A 20,610-nucleotide genomic window follows, 5' to 3' on the forward strand; every position below is an offset into this window, starting at 1 on the left:
CGCTGGAAAATCTTAGATCTCAGAAGATCTGAACTTTTACCCGTTAAAACAACAGCAAAACGCCGAAAAATCCTAGAATCGACCAGATCTAAGAAGATCTGAACTTTTACCCGTTAAATCAACATCAAAACAAAAGGAAAAGGGGTGTGTGCAAGCATCTGTTACCAGCAGCTAAAAAACAAAAAGCAAAAAGCAAAATAATTGTAAAAATGGAGAAAGAAAAGGTGTCCTTGGAGTTGAATAGGTTCCTGTACATCAACATATTTCAGTAGCAGCAACATATAGGGAAGAGGAGGAAAGCGAGAGGAGCAGTGTGTAGCAACGAGAGAGACAACCTTGTCTTTTTTCTCTAATTTTCTCTTATAGTTTCTGTAAATATGTAGATAATATTTTGAAGATGTTTGACTAAAAATTTAAAACTCCGGCGATCTTGTTACCATTTTCAGCAACTGTAAGGCCATGGACGTCGGTGGCTGGTTTCTCAATAAGAGGAAGAACAGAGGAGATGACTATGAAAAAAGTTAAAATATCTACAAAATAGACTGGTATTATACAAAAATTATACAAAATAGACTGTCACTATACAATTTATATACAAATAGACTGTCACTATACAATTTATATACAAATAGAGTGTTACTATACAAAATATATACAATAATAGAATGTCATTATACAAAAAATATACTAAATAGACTGCCATTATAAAAAATATGTACAAAATAGACTATCACTATATAAAAATATACTAAATAGACTACCACTATACAATTTATATACAATTAGCTCTCACTATACAAAATATATACAAAATAGGCTGTCACTATACAAAATAGATTGTTACTATACAAAAAATATACAAAATAGGCTGTCACTATACAAATAGACTATTAATATACAAAAAATATACAAAATAGACTATCACTATGCAAAAAATATAGTACAAAAATAGTCTGTTATTATACAAAAAATATACAAAAATAGACTGTTATTATACAAAAAATATACAAAAATAGACATTTCGTATATGACCTGCATTACATATTTCATTCAACTGTTAGCTAATACTTATCAGATCCAGAAGTACATTCAAAAAGGCAAAAAAGGGTTGCTCTATCGCGCCAGGTGAGGGTCAAACCTGTGACCTTCAACTTAGGAAACAAGCGCTCTAACCACTGAGCTACAGGCGCTTGTGTTGTCATGTTTATTCCTTTCGGCTACTATATGCAATACGTTTGGGCCGAAGGGCCATTTTTTGTAAGTAGGACAAAACATGGGCTATTAAAATTTTGAGGGACTATAGAGGGTAGTTTTCTCTTGACATAATTAATGCAAGGAAAGAAACAGATTGCTTATTTTGTGGGGCAGTAAATTTTTTAAATAACCACATAATCTTTCAATTCTGCTAAAAAGGTTTTTTTTTTAAAAAAAAATCTTTCAAATTTAAAATAAACAAAGAGTACTTTTATTTATGAAAATAATCTTTAAATAGGAACAATCGTGTAAAAATCTCTTTTAAAAAAGAAAGGGCCTGCTTTATTTGCAATTGATATATAGGCTGTTAGTCCTTGGACTTTCTAAGGTCCATGTGCTTTGTTATATTTTCCCTTTTCAAAAGATTCATGTGATTTGTTGGGAGATCTGCACAGATAGGATTATTTCAGACTTTTATTTAAACGTTGTCCTGGTTTAAGTAAGTTTTTGCAAAAATATATTGACGTGGCATAACTTGCTCAAAGTTGTGTGTGTGTGTGGGGGGGGGGGGGATAGCTTGGAACAAGCGCTGGGCATAATTTGCTTGCCACTTTGGTCTAATATCTGCAAACTTTTAAAAACAAAGACGAGGTTTAAATACCAAATATCAAAATATCTTTTTGTGCAAAGTTTTGTAATTTGTTTACCGTAAAAAAAGAACATGCAAAAGACAATTGCAGTTTGGCTCTTCGCTAAACTGAAAGGTTTTATTTTAAGTCTTTTTTTTCTTTAAAATATATGGTATCTTCAAATTGATGAAATTTTTAGAATTCTCTCTTGCTATTTAAAATTTATTTTCTTTTTAGGTTAATCAATACAATATGTTATTCAAAATACTAAAAAGGCAGAAAAAAATAATTCTAAGCGCCAGAATTGCGACGTGGCTGACAACAGTTTTTGTAATGGACAAGCATTTTTAAATGGAAAAATATATAAATGACCCATTTAAGTTGTCTCCAATGACCTACTGAACACCTCAACTATCTCCGACCAAAAAAAGGTACAAAATAACTCCTCACAAGGGATTATGTTGCGGAAGAAATCATCTTGTGGTTTGTATTTGAGTCCTGGTCTCTAAGGTTTGCGCCCACTTTTGATCACTAGGCCAGACCCTTGGATGCAAAAATTTGTAACTGTGGGAATTGATTTAGTAGGCTATTCTGAGTTGATGATAAAGCTACTCCTTCCACTAAACAACCTCCTACAACTTATAACCATCTTCTTGAACCCACCATGGCATATACTCCATGCGATGTAAGCTCCCAGTTTCTACATCTTTTAGGATTTGATGAGAAAGTTATGACTACTAATTTATCTTATCGTCCAATGTTCTGACCTGATTCATCAATCAATGGCTAAAACCAAAAAAAATCAGTAAAACTAGCACGAGTGCAACTTATTAGCAATTCCTGAATATTCCAACTGATACCCACAATATACGGAAGTTAACAAACATAAATATTTAGTGGTCTAGATTGCAAATCGCGAGCGCTTCAGTTCTCCAGCGAGCCTCTGCTAGAATTCCTCAGCATCAGTAGTATCTGAACAACCAAAGACTGAAACCTTACAAGGAGGAAATGGATCGCCATTCTTATTAGGAAATCCTTTCAAAATTCTGGCTGTCTACATGCAATGTAATCCCATTTCTACTTCCCCAGATTTCGTAGTGGAAAAGAGCTATTGCCACATACTCTGATACAAGGTAAAAAAAGTTTACATTTGCAAAGCAAGACATAATACTAGGTCGACATTCCACATTATATAATCTTCACATAATATACAAGTGCCATGTAATGTGACTGTAGCTAGCAGAGAAGAAGGGAAAATCTTAAAATTGTCTCAAAGGGTTTATAGGCTGAGAGGGTAATACATGGATTTGTTGTATACTATCAGACACGTCTGATATATGTGAACCAGTTACACTATGGATTGAGTGACTACCTTATTTAACGCCTCAAACTTTTAGACAAGGTACATTTTTATTTACCTAATTATACCTTCAATGCACCCCTCATTGTCATTTGACGCATACTGATTCTTTTTCATAGGTCAAACACGTGAATGACGGTAAGACTTTGAACTCACAACTTCTGCTTGCTCTGATACTGTGTTAAATTGTGTAAAGATGTGTCTAGAGCCATGTTAATGACTCAACACACTAAATTGAGAGATAGACCAAAAGCAGCTCAATAAACTAACTTGCGAGAGGAAGCCGACTTTCCTACGAGCACGAGAATGGTTGTACCAAAAGTTGTCTTGATACCATGTTGAACTCCATGTACCACCTAAAAGTTTTAAGTCTTTAAAGAAGCACACTTTTATTTACTTTCTTGTATCTTCAACATAGACTTCCTTATATATATTTCTCAAGGAGCAGCAAAGGGAGAAGCAAGGGTTTATAGGCTGAGAGGGTAATACATGGATTTGTTGTATACTATCAGACACGTCTGATATATGTGAACCAGTTACACTATGGATTGAGTGACTACCTTATTTAACGCCTCAAACTTTTAGACAAGGTACATTTTTATTTACCTAATTATACCTTCAATGCACCCCTCATTGTCATTTGACGCATACTGATTCTTTTTCATAGGTCAAACACGTGAATGACGGTAAGACTTTGAACTCACAACTTCTGCTTGCTCTGATACTGTGTTAAATTGTGTAAAGATGTGTCTAGAGCCATGTTAATGACTCAACACACTAAATTGAGAGATAGACCAAAAGCAGCTCAATAAACTAACTTGCGAGAGGAAGCCGACTTTCCTACGAGCACGAGAATGGTTGTACCAAAAGTTGTCTTGATACCATGTTGAACTCCATGTACCACCTAAAAGTTTTAAGTCTTTAAAGAAGCACACTTTTATTTACTTTCTTGTATCTTCAACATAGACTTCCTTATATATATTTCTCAAGGAGCAGCAAAGGGAGAAGCAAGGGTTTATAGGCTGAGAGGGTAATACATGGATTTGTTGTATACTATCAGACACGTCTGATATATGTGAACCAGTTACACTATGGATTGAGTGACTACCTTATTTAACGCCTCAAACTTTTAGACAAGGTACATTTTTATTTACCTAATTATACCTTCAATGCACCCCTCATTGTCATTTGACGCATACTGATTCTTTTTCATAGGTCAAACACGTGAATGACGGTAAGACTTTGAACTCACAACTTCTGCTTGCTCTGATACTGTGTTAAATTGTGTAAAGATGTGTCTAGAGCCATGTTAATGACTCAACACACTAAATTGAGAGATAGACCAAAAGCAGCTCAATAAACTAACTTGCGAGAGGAAGCCGACTTTCCTACGAGCACGAGAATGGTTGTACCAAAAGTTGTCTTGATACCATGTTGAACTCCATGTACCACCTAAAAGTTTTAAGTCTTTAAAGAAGCACACTTTTATTTACTTTCTTGTATCTTCAACATAGACTTCCTTATATATATTTCTCAAGGAGCAGCAAAGGGAGAAGCAAGGTACAATGCCTAAAGAACTGCACTAAATCACAAGAGTTTGTAACAACAGTATTTAGGTCCATTTTTCATATTTGAAATAACTGATGGATTTTATGGTCAAATGTCCATAAATGATTGGTTCTCTTTCAAAGGCTAAATAAGTTGATCTCTCATTTGATAAAATTTCTGTCTTCTTATCCAATGGACAAACTATTTCAAGGCAAAGAATACAAAGGAAGAGCAAAGCAACAAAATTTGAAAGAAAAAAAGAAGAAGAAGAAGAAGAGAGTGAAATTCGGTTAATCCCAGTATTGGGCAGAGCACTGGTAATAGAGCTAGCCATGATTTTTCATTAATAGGAGGATTCCGATACAAGCAGCAAGAGAAATACAATTACCATCTTCACAAGCCTTCAAGAGTGTACTGCATTTTCAAGAATGAAGAAAATAAAAAGAACAAAAAAGCAGCTGAAAGAAAATGAATCCATCTTTTATGAGGATTTGGAAATGAGGGACATGAATTCTATCATGGGTTTTAAGTTATTAGGGCAGAAGAGGGAAGGAAATGTACCTGATCTACAAACACAATATTTGTCGCCAAATAATATCTCTGACATGGAATCCAGAGGTTTTTTGTGAGGGACTTATTGGACTCAAGACCATGCTGAGGTTGATCCAGTCGGAATGGAAGCAGAAAGACCAAGTAATGGTGGCTGCCTGATCATGCTCGTCCAAGGACTACCACTCCAGACCTAGTTATGTGGAAGATCGTGTAGCTGGTGGCACCTGGTGACAGGCTGGTGAATCCCTGGTTTATGGAGGTCCTGGGTGATGGCTCGGAACCCTTTATAGGAAAGTTACAGCACTAGGCAGTGCCAGAACTAAAGGAACCAACGTAGAAATAGATCCACAGAGCCTTCACCAATTTATAATTGCTTATCAAAAAAGACTGCGATTAGTATTTTTGGGGCTACTAACATCTTAGTAGCCAGAGCAAAAGAGAGTAATAATATCGCAAGTAATAAGCCAAACATACGAAGGACGGGCTAATCTACCTTCATGCAGACATAGCTCCATTCCTTGTCACAAACTAAAAACTTAGTGTAAAATGTGGTTTTCCCACACATGAAAGCAGGATATTCTTGGAAATACATTTTGGTGAGCAACAGGTTTCCTGCTGTAGATTTGTGTTCAACTAAGAGAATAGTGACCTCCAAGCAAGAGGAAAGTCATGAACAATCCACTGCTTTCACTTCCATCAATTTATAAGTCCTGAACTGTAATCTTGTGCACCTCTATTCGATTTCTCACCAATACCATTTTAACATTTTGCTAAATTCAAACACATTTTCTCTCCTTGCCAAAAAAGTCGGATTGTTAAATAAAATACTCATCATATTACTTGAATTCTTACATTGTATTGTATCGCTCCTCCTGATCTATTTATGTATATCAAAATCCAACTTAGCAGGCAACAGCTTTTGGATTCTCCATTCTAATCCCAAGCCGGTCCTGGATCTCACATCAAATCATGCTTTACATGCTTACATCTAGGTAAAAATTGAGCAATCTCATCAGTCGTTACTTTACTACTCAGACAAGTATACAGCACATTCTAGGAAAGGTCTAAACATTTCAAGCCTTAGATAAAGGCTGGCAGTGTTTGTAGATTTTGTTGATTTACCATTGAGAGGAAACAGTAATCAATATGGTACTCTGCCAGGACTGCAGGTAGAAATCATGGCCACCTCGGCCAAGGTGGCATACATATTAGAGAGAAACCAGCAGTGTAACGTAGTACTGAAGAAAGCAATGATAACTCAAGAGGAAAAAAGAATGAGAACAGATATAAGCAACAGCTTTAAACTCAGTAGATATCGTGGGGGATCACAAAACTATTTCCACTGCCCCACCCAAGTCCTATACTAAATGAGTTTTCATCCATCTTGATGACAGATTCAAAAAAACTAAAAGAAGGATTTAATGGTATTGGGAGGGAATGCTTGTGAGTATTGGATAAAAAATGTATATTTTAACCAGTCAAGATCGATACTGCAGTGTACCAATGACATTAGCACTTCTTCGCCATAATCTGTTGGAGCTAACTCATATTTTATCGATAAGGGATTCTTTCTTCCCTCAAATTGGAAAAGAAATCAAGGAAATAAAGATTTTCTTTGGATTATCATGGTTTTGCTTGCCACTTTTTCTAATCTGTTGGATAACATGACAAAGACCAGGCAATAATTTTTCATATTCTTTTAGTCTGTATTTCTTCTGCTGGTGTGTGGGGGAGTGAAAAAGGCAGAGAACATCCCAAATAAAGAAAGTATTGTGAGAAGAGAAACAAACCCCTCTAATTTCCATTATCTTCTTTATAGTGAAAAAATGCATGTCATAGCAGGACTTATAAACAGAGTGGAAAATACCATCTCTCCACCAATCAAGTTTTCAATTCAGGCACATAATCTGATTGGATATCTTATTTTGTCACAAACTTCAACAAGTACGCCTCAAATTCTGCCAAAAACTCCAGTAATTTATAGAAAGGTAAAATGCAGTATCAATCATAGATACATTCAAGTGGTAGCATTACAGTGTATACTGTGTCATTGCGTATTCCAAGTGATGAAGTCGCAGTAACCTGGAAGACAAAGAGGGCATTTGTTGATTAAAACCTCTGAATAAAATCATAAATGTGGGAATTTATTTCATCAGGCTTTTCTTGGTTGATGAAGTGACCTACTCCCTCCATTACAACAACCTCCTGCAAATTAGGCACTTCTTTCTTGAAACCACCATTGTGTATATACTCCTTGGTTCCAGGAACATGATACGTGTGTCCAGATCACCAACCACAAACTTAGTAGGAACTTGAATTTTGCATCCACTAAATGGTGCTGTAAGCTCCCAGTTTCTGCATTTAAAGAATAGATTTAAGAAAATTTGAGCGTACAATTATTTCCACTCTCAATGTACTACGACTAGAATCATTACATAACGGCTAAAATAAGGAAAATCAGTAAAGACACAAGCAGCTGAGTAAGTAATAGGAACACGAGAAATCCATGGATTCTCTGGTTGATCCTAGAACAGTTAAATGGTATACATACTTGTCCAGATTTCGGTAGTAGTTCAATCCTCCAGTGAAGCCTGTTTCTTTTTAATTTTTCAGCAAAATAATGCACATCTTCTTCTGTTATCCATGAGGGTAATGTCGCTGGTGACTTAGCTAAGGCCTGATGAAAGCCTATCTCCTTAGGAATGCAAGGTGGGCGTGGATCACGTGAAGAAAGAAATCCCTTAATGACTGTTGCAGTATCAACAGAAGCAAACTCCTCTTCCACTTCCCCAGGTTTCTAAATATAATAGCAGCATCAGTAAAACCAGAAAAGCTTACTACTGTGAATTCAAACACAATCTGCGTTGATCGAATTGCATTGCAGTATTTTCACATTAACAAATTACAATTACGTGAAAATTAGTGGCACTTGATGTTATTGTAGGAAATATTAAATCTCTTAAAAAGGGTTTTACTAGCCAAGTGAAGAAATGAAGTTTGATCAAATATATGCAGCCTCTAAATCTTCTAAGTGTGCATCTGTCATATTTCCTTTGTTTAACCACTCTATTCAAGGAAAGGCATAGAAAGAAAAGTAAAGCAGTCATACGAAGGGTAATAGCAATCAGAAAAGGTCCAATAAGCATCAGAGAAATATGCTGAACTCTAGCAAGCACCAACCATAAAATTTAAGAATGAAACTGTATTTTACTTCACCAGGAAACATTGAAAAACCCTCTAATCACAGAAAGACCATCCAAGAGGAAACCAGGAACAAAAGTAAACGTGACTCTTAAAACTAAGATGAGCTTCAAAAATGTCATTCAACTGCTTTCCCTCTTCACTTGGAAAAGATAAAGTGGCCACTATCTTGAAAACGAGAGCTGTCAAAAATCACTAAAGAAGAATTTACAAACTCAGGGTAGAAGAACTCATCAAACAAATCATGTTAAGGAGCCCTAGTATCAATATCATAACTAAAATCCAAATACAATTTTAGGGAATAGGATTCATCTGCTTTCCATAATTGAAATAACTGACCAAATTGACTAGATATAGTTGTTCATCAACGTTCCTATTTCTGGATCCAAGTATTTATTTATGCAAATAATTTACCAGGGAACCACATCACTTATTCCTGTTTGGCTTGTATACCGGATTCAACTTTAGCTACTAAAAGAAAAAGAATTGCACAAGTGACCAAAGATTTTGCAGAACTGAGGAGACCGATAGCATATATCCATCACACTAGCTTAACTTCAACACAAATAAAAGTTCCACTTTTTCTTTCCCGACTAAATAAACTGCCAAGAAGAAGTAACCAAAAAAATAAACCGCTGCTTAATAAATCAACTACGGCTTAACCCTGAACCAATTGAGCTAAAATCTGCAATTACGAAAAAAACAATGAAGAAGAAAGCAATTATAACTGAAATCTGCACACATAATAGTCATCACCAAACAACTCTCGCAAGCTATCCACCGGTTTTCGTGAAGGGTGTCTTGGACGGAACACAACACTTAGATTAACCAAAGCCTTAATTCGATCAGGACGAAACAAGCTGAAATACCAAGCAATTAGAGCACCCCAATCATGTCCTACTAAGAACACTTGGTCTAGACCCAGAACATCCAAAAGAGCAACTAAGTCTCCAACAATATGAAAAGCAGTGTAATGTGTAGCATCTGGTGGAGAATCAGTGTCACCATAGCCACGAAGATCAGGAGCCATGGCTCTGTAACCTTTTTTAGAAAGGTACAACATTTGGTGGCGCCATGAGTACCATAGTTCAGGGAAGCCATGTACAAATACAACTGCTGGGCCTTCACCTATTTCTGCTACGTGCATGTTTATACCATTAACGGATACGTATTTGTGCTGTATTTTCTCCATTTTCTCTTGCTTTCCTTGTTGCTGCTACTTTCCCAATCTTTTTCTCCGAGTATCAGTATATTTAAGCTTTTCAGAATGAGTTTAACTTGCGCACCAGTTAAAAGATGATAGATTGTTATAATCATTGATAAATATAAATATATTTTACTGACAAGCATTAATATGATGCTAGTTATAAATCTTTATCTAGTTATTACTAAATTGCCTTTATGACGATTTATCTATAATTAAGTTATAAGTTGTCTTATGTGTGAATATATTCTATATCATCCTTTAAACTCCTAAAATAATTACACATACGGTTCATAAGATAAATAATTTAAAAAATAAGACAAATAATCTAATATAACCAGTTAAGATATAATGATAGAGAAAAAGTTCATACTCTATCATTATATATAGTTAAAGATACTTCTAGAATTAGTGGTTTCCAATGTTGTAAAGCGATTTTGATTAATATTTTGAGGGTTACTTAACTACAACTATGAATTAAGATATAATGGTATAAAGAGTTACTATTATTTTAGTAAATTCCATTTCCTAGATGCTAGATGCCAAATTAGGAACGAGTTAGTTAGGAACTACATACACGCTATGTTTGTGAAATTGAACAATCGCCATAGTTTTAGGTTCACTCTAGCCACCACTCCCTAGCCGGGCCGAAGGTAGAAGCCTTGTTTGACTCAAAAGGTATTGGAGCCTTTTTGAACAAATCAATTAAAGAAAGTGAAGGGATAAATCTTAGTTAAACATAATAAATTACAGATCAATGAGCTAATTGAACAAATAGTACATAGGATGAAATAGAGGTAACCAATCTTATTGAAACTTTCATTGTGACTCTCATTAATCAATGGGGAAGGTTGTTTTACATGTTTTTCTGGAGATTGCTTCATTCTTCTTCTTATTATGAAGATTGCAGAAGAGAGAAATAAGGAGAGAGGGAGAAGTCCCGAAGCCCCCCTCACAACCGAAGGTTTTCCCTTCCTATATATATTCATGGGACCTTTGCTATTTACTTGGTCTAACTCTCTCTCACACTATCTGTCTTGGTCGTCCCCTGAACGTTGTTTCTTCTGACTCGACGGATGTCGTGAGTGCGAGATGTAGAATGGACCATGTCGTTTTTCGATACCTTGTCGCTTCGACGGGATGTTGGTCAGCTTGACCGCAGTGGTCAGATTTTGACCAATACAGTTAGTCCCTCGGGCCAGACAGACGGATCATGATTGCTACAAATCGGAGAGAAATCTGACTACTTATCCCTTGGTTATGCTCCTTAGGTTTTGAGTGAGGTGACAACGCTCTTTCACTATCGTTGGACCGTTGTGGCAGTTTCGGAATCGAAACGTTGTTTCATGGTTGCCGCCATTATGACACACATTCCTAGGGAATCGAAACGTTTCGTGCCCTATCAAATTCGATTGGCGACTCTTGGGTTTCGTGCTTGGGGAATTTATGTCTCTTATAAATAGAAGGAACACATCATTCGATTGACACACTTCTTTGCCCTTTGCTTGAAAGAGTTTCGTGAATATACTTTCTTCCTGATACTCCGAATTTTTATTCACCCCCCGTTGACTGAAAACTTTCATCCTTCCTTTCCATTGTCTTTTTGCTACACCATCTCGACGAAATGGCTGGTGATTCTTCTCATGCTAATCCCCCTGCCACAATTCCGGCGCTGAAAATGTTGCTCTGGCCACCGGAGGAGTAGAAGTGGTGGAAGATGAGGAGGTCCCGTTGGTAACCGAGATCTTGCCTCGTCCTGGAAGAGAATGGACCGACTTCTGCAGTCGCGCTGAGGTGGAGCCGGAACCTGTCCCCTCTATTATAAAAGAGGAAGACATGGTACAGTTGAAAGCTAGGTGGGGAATCCCCAGTTACGTTGACATGCAGCCGACGGTAGGGAACGACATAGTCCATTTCGACCGCCCTAGGTACTACGTGTTCTATGCCTACCCCTTTCTTATTGGGTACACACTTCCTCCCCTTCTCCTGGTGGTAGATTTCTGCCGTTTTTACGAGGTATGCCCCGCCCAACTTTCGCTGTACCTGTACAAGTTGTTCTTTATGTTGCTCAAGTTTGCGGAACTCGTTGGTCGTGAGATCACTTTGGATCACATGCTTAATATCTTCGCCCCTCAACTCATTCGCGGCACGATGATTCACATATGTCCTCGGGGGTCGAAAAGTCTGGTGGTGAAAATGGAAGACAGGGCCAACCATCGTTTCTACGAGAATTATTTCTATATGTGGATCGAACACATTGTGGCGGATCCAATGGGGTTCCTGAGAAGTGGAACTTTGTGCGTAAGTTTCTTACATTTTTAGTCGGTGAGATACCCGACCGCTTTCTGTTACAGTACTAAACCCTGCTATGTCTCTGCAGCTGAGAAATTGCCCCCTCCATCTGTCGAAGGTATCCGCGAGTGGGTGAGTGCCATCCTTCCCCATAAGCTGGGGGTTCGCACATGGTCGGCCTTTCATGAAAAAATTGGACGTAGGCCCCTTACAGGTGAGGTGTCATTTCTATTTTCTATTTTTTTTCTCTTTTTACTTAGATTCTTATGTGCGGTTTTGTCGATTCCAGGGAGAGTGCGGAGAGCGAGGGCTCCTCCATTAGCTTTTCGTCAGCCGGCATCGTTTGCTCACCCTGCTGCAGCCCTTCTGCTGGGCCTTCGTCGAAGGCTGCTTCAGTTGAGCCTGCGACTCTGGTTACTCCTGCGGAGGCCACTTCTCAGACCGAGGTCTCGACTCGTGTCGCTCGTCTGACGAGTGAATCTCCTCGTGCTGAGGAAGGGTCGTCCAAGAGGCGACGAGTGGAGTTCGAGGCAACCCCTCCAACTGTGATACACTTGGACGACTCTCCCTTGACAAGATCTAGGGCGGGTATCGATACCACTCCGCGCATAGAGATGGAGCCAGCCGTTGTATCTGCCCCGCCGACAGAGATTCCTGCCATTGTCATTGATCAGCAACCTGCCGTGACGGGAGGCCAGATTTCTGAGGCCGCCATTGTGGTTTTGGAGGTACCCTCGTCCTCCGTACTTGGTCGTGCTTCCTCTTCAGCTGCTGAAAGAGGAAAGGGTGTCGTGGTCGACGACTATGAATCCGAGTCAGACCTCGACCCTGATGATGTTAGGATATTTGAGGAGGGTATTACCCACTCGGTGGTTCATGCGGGAGGCCTGGCCCATATTCTGGAGATCTCTTCGGATGTTAATCTCCTGGGGGACACGGAGGATTTGGTATCGCAATTCGACATTTTGTGCTCCGCTACCGAGAACGAGGCTCTCTGGAACGTTCCTAAAAGCGACTTGATGAATGAAGTAGCCGCTATGGGCCTGAGGGTATATTTCGCTTTTCTTTCATGTTTCTTTTATTTTTATGGACGATACGATCTTAACTCTTCTTTTTGTTTTTCAGACGTACATGTTGGAAATTGAGAGTTCCCGTAGGGATGACATTCGGACGAAGATTTTCCTGAAGGCATTGGAGAAATATCGGCGCTATCGCAATAAGTGCTGTGAGTTGCACGAGCGGATGAGGGGGAATCCCGGTGCTCGATCCCTCGGCGAGGAACTAGAGAAGAGAGACCAGCAGTTGATGGAGGCCATTCACAGAAATAGTGTGCTCGAGGAGCAACTTTGTGCGAAGAACGAAGAGCTTGAGTTGGGAAAGGGGGTAGCCGCAGAGTGTGACTATCTGCAGGAGAAACTGAGGTCGATGCAGGCTGGGGTGGATCAAAATCTTATCAAGGTCGAGGCGATGAGTGCGGAGTGGATGGGAAAGTTGGCCGAATTGGAGAGAAAGTTTGTCGGGTTGGAGAGCATCGAGAGTGCTTGGTCTGCAACTTCGGCAAAGGCGGCGGCCCTGGAGAACACTATCCGCGTCCTCCAGTCTGAGTAGGATCGGAGAGAGCGACGACCACGCTAATGGAGGAGAGGCTTGAGGAACGTATTGGTGAGATCAACCGGGAAGCTTCGAACTTAGGAGATCGAGTCGCCGCTCTGGAAGCCGAGAAGGAGCAACTATTGGCTCAAATTGAGTCCTCCGCTGCTGTTCCCCGCCGCTTACACGAGCTTTGGGTTCATACTGAAGCTCAGCGGGATATATACAAGAGTTTGTGGGAGGCGGACAATGTTACTAAGGCCGCATATAAAGGAGCACGGGCAAAGGTGCGAGAGGCTCGTGTCAACTGTGGTTATGACTCTGCGACTTCGGAGGCAGATGAAGGTGCGGATGATGAGGGAGGGCTTCCTGGAGATGGTGGCGATGATGATGCCGAGTGAAATAATGTTCTCTTTGTCTATTTTCTGTTTTTTTATACATTCGTTGTCGGTTGTCATTGTTCTTTTTTCCTTTTTTCTTTTCTATTGTTGGCTTGGGCCGTGTGTAATTTGCGACCGTTTGCGCAGTGATTTGTATAAAGAATTTTTCGTTGTTATTTGCCTTGTACTTTGTCTTTGTTTTTGCTTTTCATGACTTTGGTGCGAGGTAGATTCTCGTATGGCGAGTCCCGATTTTCTTTCCCTTTATATTTTCTGTCGGCCCTTGGCCTTAGGGATATTTCGAATTTTCTCTTTGGCGATGGCTCGTGGCCTTGAGGGTGTAATTTCGAACTTTCGTCGAAATGTCAACCCATCGTTGTTCGATCAAGGTCGAATCTTCTTTTTGGCGAAGGCCCTTAGCCTTAAAGGGTGTTATTTCGAACTTATCGAGATAATAACCTGTCGCCATTCGATTGAGGTCGAACTCTTCTTTTTGGCGAAGGCCATTGGCCTTAAAGAGTGTTATTTCGAACTTATCAAATGATAACCCGTTGTCATTCGATCGAGGTCGGAATCTTTTTCTTGGCGAAGGCCCTTGGCCTTAAAGGGTGTTATTTCGAACTTATCGAAATGGTAACCTGTCGTCGTTCGATCGAGGTCGAACTCTTCTTTTTGGCGAAGGCCCTTAGCCTTAAAGGGTGTTATTTCAAACTTATCGAAATAGTAACCCATCGTTAGTCCCAGTTTTTGGAGAATCAGGCATCTTCTGGGAGTGTCCCAGTTCGCTTGATATTGTTTGCATCGGAGAGTGTAATGTCGGAGAATACGAAACGTTGTTGTTTCGCTTATGTTCGTTTTGCGCACATATTGGAGTTTCCCTGTCTGATTCCTGCCTTCCGACCTGGAGGTGTCATCGGCGGGGGATGTTTCAGTTATCTTGTAGTAGTTTCCCATTCTCTGATTGAGATGTTTCTTTGCTCGCTCGCCTACGCGGTACTTGTGTTCTTGCGTGAGCATAGAGCAGAAGGTGAGTTAAAATGGCACTTTCCTTACCCCCATCCGATGAATCGGTGAATGAGAGTAGGTTTGTAACGTTGCCCATTTTATCAGGCATTTTGACGGTTGATGGGGCGATGATTCCTAAATTCGGTGGCTGTTTCCAGCTCTCTTTCCCCTCCTATGCTGCGTCTTTGCCCTGCGTGGGTTGGGCTTTTTCTTAGCGCTCTTTTCGGTGGGTAATCGTGTTTCTTGTCTTTGATCTGGAAGAGACTAGGAAATTTCATTAAGAAATCCCCACAGACGGCGCCAAATTGTTTGACTCAAAAGGTATTGGAGCCTTTTTAACAAATCAATTAAAGAAAGTGAAGGGATAAATCTTAGTTAAACATAATAAATTCCAGATCAATGAGCTAATTGAACAAATAGTACACAGGATGAAATAGAGGTAACCAATCTTATTAAAACTTTCATTGTGACTCCCATTAATCAATGGGGAAGGTTGTTTTACATGTTTTTCTAATGATTGCTTCATTCTTCTTCTTATTATGAAGATTGCAGAAGAGAGAAATAAGGAGAGAGGGAGAAGCCCCCAAGCCCCCCTCACAACCGAAGGTTTTCCCTTCCTATATATAGTCATTGGGACCTTTGCTATTTGCTTGGTCTGACTCTCTCTCACACTATCTATTTTGGTCGTCCCTTGAACGTTGTTCTTCTGACTCGACGGATATCGTGAGTGCGAGATGTAGAATGGACCATGTCGTCTTTCGATACCTTGTCGCTTGGACGGGATATTAGTCAGCTTGACCGCAGTGATCAGATTTTGACCAATACAAGCCTAAGTGTGGGTTCAAACAATAACTTTTGCTCAAACAATATATTTGTATTAAGAAATTCACTAAATATGTGTAAATATTAAATTTAGAATCCAGTTAGTAGCTCTTAAGATTGCCGTTCTAAAATTTGGAACCCATAAAGTTGAAATGTTCGTTCCGTCTGTGCTCCCTAGTCTCTACCTACTTTTCTTTTTATCTATTCTGTTTCATTCGTTTGTCTAACTCCTATTTACTACTTTCTACTTTCGATTATATAGGACATTATAACTCAATTTTAAGAGTTTTAATAACTGCAAAAACTTAGGTTTGTTGAGTATTTGAAGTACTTATTAGTTTCGTATGATTGACCATTGGAATTGAATTTGGCCGGGGATGTCCTTGTACGAACTAAAACCGTATTACCTCAAAAACAGTATAGGCAGCGAATTTGAAGTTGTTAAACAGTCCCTTTCATAAATATTTTTTCAATTACTTTTATACACGTCTGACTATTGAAAAATATGATTTTATTTAGTCTTTAAAATATACAAATATTATTTTTTAAAACTAAGAAACTGACATCCATAAATGTACATTAAAAATTAAATTAATCTTCGTATTTCAAAATCCTTTCAAGAACAAAGAAGTACTTAAATAATTGTATGAGTAACTTCGCCGGCAACAGCGACGACAGACTATCTTGCTTTGGATTTTGGTTGCCATTTCACGACAAACTAATGTCGGTATTCTTTTATGACCATTGGTTTCATCATTTTGTCGTCTCTTCAATGAGATAACTCACTGCATAGCAACAAACAAGGAAAACGAGAGAAAAGTCCTGCCCAATCGAATCGGAATTGCAACAATGACAATGTCTTCGAATCAACTTCTTACTAACGTTGTGTTGTTTAAGTTTAGAAGATAGCTATGATAACCAAAGTCCAAGCCATTTAATTTACTCGTTTTGGAAGTGCACTGACAAACTTTTTTGGCCTCTAGATATTCAAATAGAACTTACATTTTTTGGCCAGTCTTAGAACTATAAACCTAACATTTTTCAATGACAATAGTGCCCAAAACAGCTCGCACGAAAATCACCTAGTCCAATCAGATTTTGACATCACCAGCCAATACAAATACCAAAAAGACTTGAGTAGATGGAAAAAAATCACCATTGTTTTTTTGTTTTTGTTTTTTTGGTCTCTGCTTAGATATAAACCCTAATTTACACCGTTTTCACCCACTTCATGACTGCAAAACGATCATTTAAGCACAGCTATCAGAGCATAAAAGAGCTTGAATGGAAAAAAAAGGGATCTTCATATTGCATCATTTTCCTGCGTAACCTAGTAAATATTGATTGTCCTCTAAAGGTGGCTTAATTGTGCAAAATAGATAATAAAAGCATTCAAAATCGTCTATAAGTTGGAGTGTCAGAGAAAGAGGGGTGGAAATAAGAATTCCAAGAAGAAAAAGAAGCTAAGATGGGAAAAAGTAGGTCGGGAAAACCTTCTAAAAGAAATTCTCATTGTGCACTCAAACATTTGCAATTCCTCAAACCTTGAAACCTCTGCTCTTTCTTTTCCCTCTTGCTCGCTCAAACTTCCTTCCCTTTGCCCGAACATAAGGCTTCGTGTGGCTGTGCGAGACACCGGGAGCTCTACCAAAGTGTTTAACAGCTTCCCGCGAGTTCTTTGGACCCCTAAGCAGTACCTGAGAGAACACAGCCAACAATATCAAGAAAGCATAGAAGCGGTGAGCGCTTCGCCTCGCTTTGGGGGCGCTTCTGTGTCGCATCAAGGCTCTAAGACATAACTTTTCCTTGCCTATGAGTGCAATCCTGAAAAGGAGACACTAAACAACTGATATTTCATTTTATCGTAATTATTTTTCAATTTTTTGTCTGCATATGTGTTATGCTTATAATTATTGGTCTTTGGACTACATATATATATTTTTACTTTTTCTCCCATTGCGCCTAACCCATAAAAGCACGAACTGACAGGGGACATAGTTCCATACCGTGTTCTGCCCAAGAGGGGCTCTAAGAGCAAGCTGATCAAAGGTCAAGCATTCTCCACCAGCCTTCTCAATCCTAGCTCTAGCTGTTTCAGTGAATCTCAGTGCAGTAACAGTCCCTACAACTACAGCAACCTTGTCCTCCTATCATATAGGAAAGAAAATACAAAATAACCATTTAGTACGTCAGTAACAACTAGCTGTTGTTTGCTTTGTTGTATAAGAAGAACTAGTCCCGTATATAACTCTACGTTATTAATCAAACATTTAATTTCTGGCATAAAACTCTGAACGGTTTGAGGAATAAAACTTTGCATTATATAACTAATCTATGAGTTATTTTATACATGATAGAATTAAGGAACAAGAACATGTGTATCAACAATATAAGGATTAAGATTACTCTGACTTTAATATGGAACCTATTACTACTATTCACAGCATATTATTATTCACTGTCTAGCGACCAAATGCTGCATAACTAGTCCTTGAGCCAAAGGGCCCCTTAATGGGCAGCAAGTGTAAGCTTTTCAAGTAACAAAATTAACTCAGACCAGAACAACCACATTAAAATCAATAAGCAAGAACATTCTAACAACTAATCACAGTAAATGAGTTTAAACTCATAGATCAGTAAGGTAAAACAGAGCTAAAAGGGCTGAATAACAATAACCTTTCCTTTCATGTAAGTAATCAAGCGTGATAGAGACAAGGGAGCTTTATTGATCTTGCTCATGAACAGCCTCTTCAGTATCACCGCATTGAACTGGCTCCCAGTCCTCCGCACAAGAAACCGGTACAGCTTTTACATTACCCAATTAGCCATACAATTCTCAGTACACTATCCGAAAAATGCACTATATTTATAAAGACGGAAGATTTAAAAAGTTAAAGGAAAAACCTTAACAAGAAGCTTGAGATAAACATCGTCGGATTGTGGGGTAGTGCGTTTAGTCTTTTTCGACTTACCTCCCGCAACTAGATCGATGCCCTGAAGATAACAGGAAATAACAAAATAAATCAATGGTGTAAGTAGAAAGAGTGTAGAAGCTACTGGAAGAGTCTAGAGAAAGGCATTAACCATGGCTGCTCCGCCTGCTGCTTCCGCTTCCCGCCGCAGCTGCTGCTTATCGTTGACGTCTTCAATGGATAGAGAAAAGAGAGAAAAGCTTTTGTAACCCCTTTGAATCAAGCCCTAATCCACGAACGTTAATGGGCTTGTTGGTTGTGTCTGACTTCAGAGTATTGTTAGTCTAAGCCCAATAGGCCCAAGCCACTCTATCAGAAGGCTTATCCTAGGACTAAAAATTTGTAATTGTACTAGTTCCTAACTTGGTAGAAAATAGGTAATCTTACGCAAATGTCCCTTATAAAATTATATTCTATAGCTATCTTTTAGGTTTTATAGCAAATTATCTATTTATGGTCACTTCCTATTGTTAAGTCATTAAATACGCTCTGAAATATTTTTCTCTCTCTCCCAATAACACCGGCATTGTATACAATTTTGTTAAACCCGCGTTCTCTCTCCACTATCTCTGTCCCAACCTAGTATTTTCTCCACGAATATAACCTCCATTATCAACTGATTCATCTCCATTCTGTCTATTAATTTTCAAAATTGTTTGCCCAAAAAGTTGTGGTAAGTGTTAAACTTGTTAGTTTTTCGCTAGCACTTGTATTATTCTATATATTTGTACTTTTTTTTTTCCGTAGAAACAATCACCATTGTTATCCTTTTACAGAAAATTCGGATTTTCTTTTCCAATGGCTGATTCAACTCCTTACAAGAGGGTTATCTGAGGTATACCGACCAAAGCACTCAATTTCGAAGGGCCATATTTCGATTTGCAAATCACTCAAGCGGAACATGTTTTTGCAGGTTCAACAACAAATACAATTGCGGAAAAGAGAACAAAAACACGCAATGACACATCGAAATTTGAAAGAATCAACACTTTCACTGTTTGTTTTTAGATGTATTTAGATATATTTTGATGTATTTTGATGACTTTCACTGTTGTACTTATGAATATGTTATGTATTTCAAATACATGTATTCATCTGTATTTTACTGATAAATAGTTATTACATTGACTTTCACTATTTGTTTTTAGATGTATTTAGATGTATTTACAAGGCTTTCACTGTTGTACTTATGAATATGTTATGTATTCCAAATACATGTATTCATATAAAATGAGTACATGTTTTGAAATCTACAACACGATAGCAACAGAAAAAGAAGGGATTGAAAATCTAGAGATTGCTCTGTTTTGTGATCTTTTTCGACTGGAAAATCTTTTCTTTAACGTGAAATACAGATTCTGCGTGTTATTATTGAGTTAGTTGAGTTATATTAGGAGTCTATCGCGTTAATTGATTCACTTACCGTTTTAAACAATTGAAAAAGACCATTTTTACGTAGTTTACATTATTGTATTCACAAATACAACTGGCGAATACAGTCGTACAACCGAATATTCGAATACAACCGTTGTTTAACTGGACTCCCCTATTTCACACCGAGTTTTGCTATTGTATTCATTAATACAATGACTTAAATACATCGAATACACTCTATAACAACTGAAAACATAGTTATAGAAAGTAATTTAGTAAATGATAGTTATAGCTAGCTAATAACCACTAAATAATAGTGATTTGTGAAAATTTCTCTATTGTATACTACCCGCCCCAAATAAGGATTGCTTACAATTTATATACAATTCATTATTAGTGCCTTAAATTAGAGGATTCAGTTATACTCTTTTCCTTTTTTCTCTCTTCTCCTCTCCTCTTTCCCTATTCTCTACGCCTTCTATCCATG

At 38.3% G+C, this 20,610-nt stretch overlaps 1 protein-coding gene, 1 long non-coding RNA gene and 1 pseudogene across 2 annotated transcripts; 1 reads left to right on the forward strand and 2 right to left on the reverse strand.

Annotated features, from left to right (window-relative positions):
• The first annotated feature begins 2,038 nt into the window (after positions 1 to 2,038).
• Positions 2,039 to 4,844, forward strand: LOC107790360 (uncharacterized). The gene is made up of 2 exons (XR_012705454.1): positions 2,039 to 3,225; positions 3,303 to 4,844. It is a non-coding gene; the product is annotated as an uncharacterized LOC107790360 (long non-coding RNA).
• A 2,296-nt stretch (positions 4,845 to 7,140) lies between these two features.
• Positions 7,141 to 18,976, reverse strand: LOC107790359 (large ribosomal subunit protein eL18y-like; annotated as a pseudogene).
• On the reverse strand, positions 8,087 to 17,316 carry LOC142176711 (epoxide hydrolase 2-like). Its single transcript, XM_075244912.1, has one exon. It carries the CDS (start codon positions 9,674 to 9,676, stop codon positions 9,206 to 9,208), a length of 471 nt encoding a protein of 156 aa, XP_075101013.1. The 5' UTR covers positions 9,677 to 17,316; the 3' UTR covers positions 8,087 to 9,205.
• Positions 18,977 to 20,610: the final 1,634 nt, after the last annotated feature.

Source organism: Nicotiana tabacum, chromosome 22 (genome assembly GCF_000715075.1).
Source record: "Nicotiana tabacum cultivar K326 chromosome 22, ASM71507v2, whole genome shotgun sequence".
Classification (NCBI taxonomy): domain Eukaryota; kingdom Viridiplantae; phylum Streptophyta; class Magnoliopsida; order Solanales; family Solanaceae; genus Nicotiana; species Nicotiana tabacum.

Coding starts and splice junctions, on each gene's coding strand:
- LOC142176711 (XM_075244912.1), bottom strand. CDS start 9,676: ATGGAGAAAATACAGCACAAATACGTATCCGTTAATGGTATAAACATG.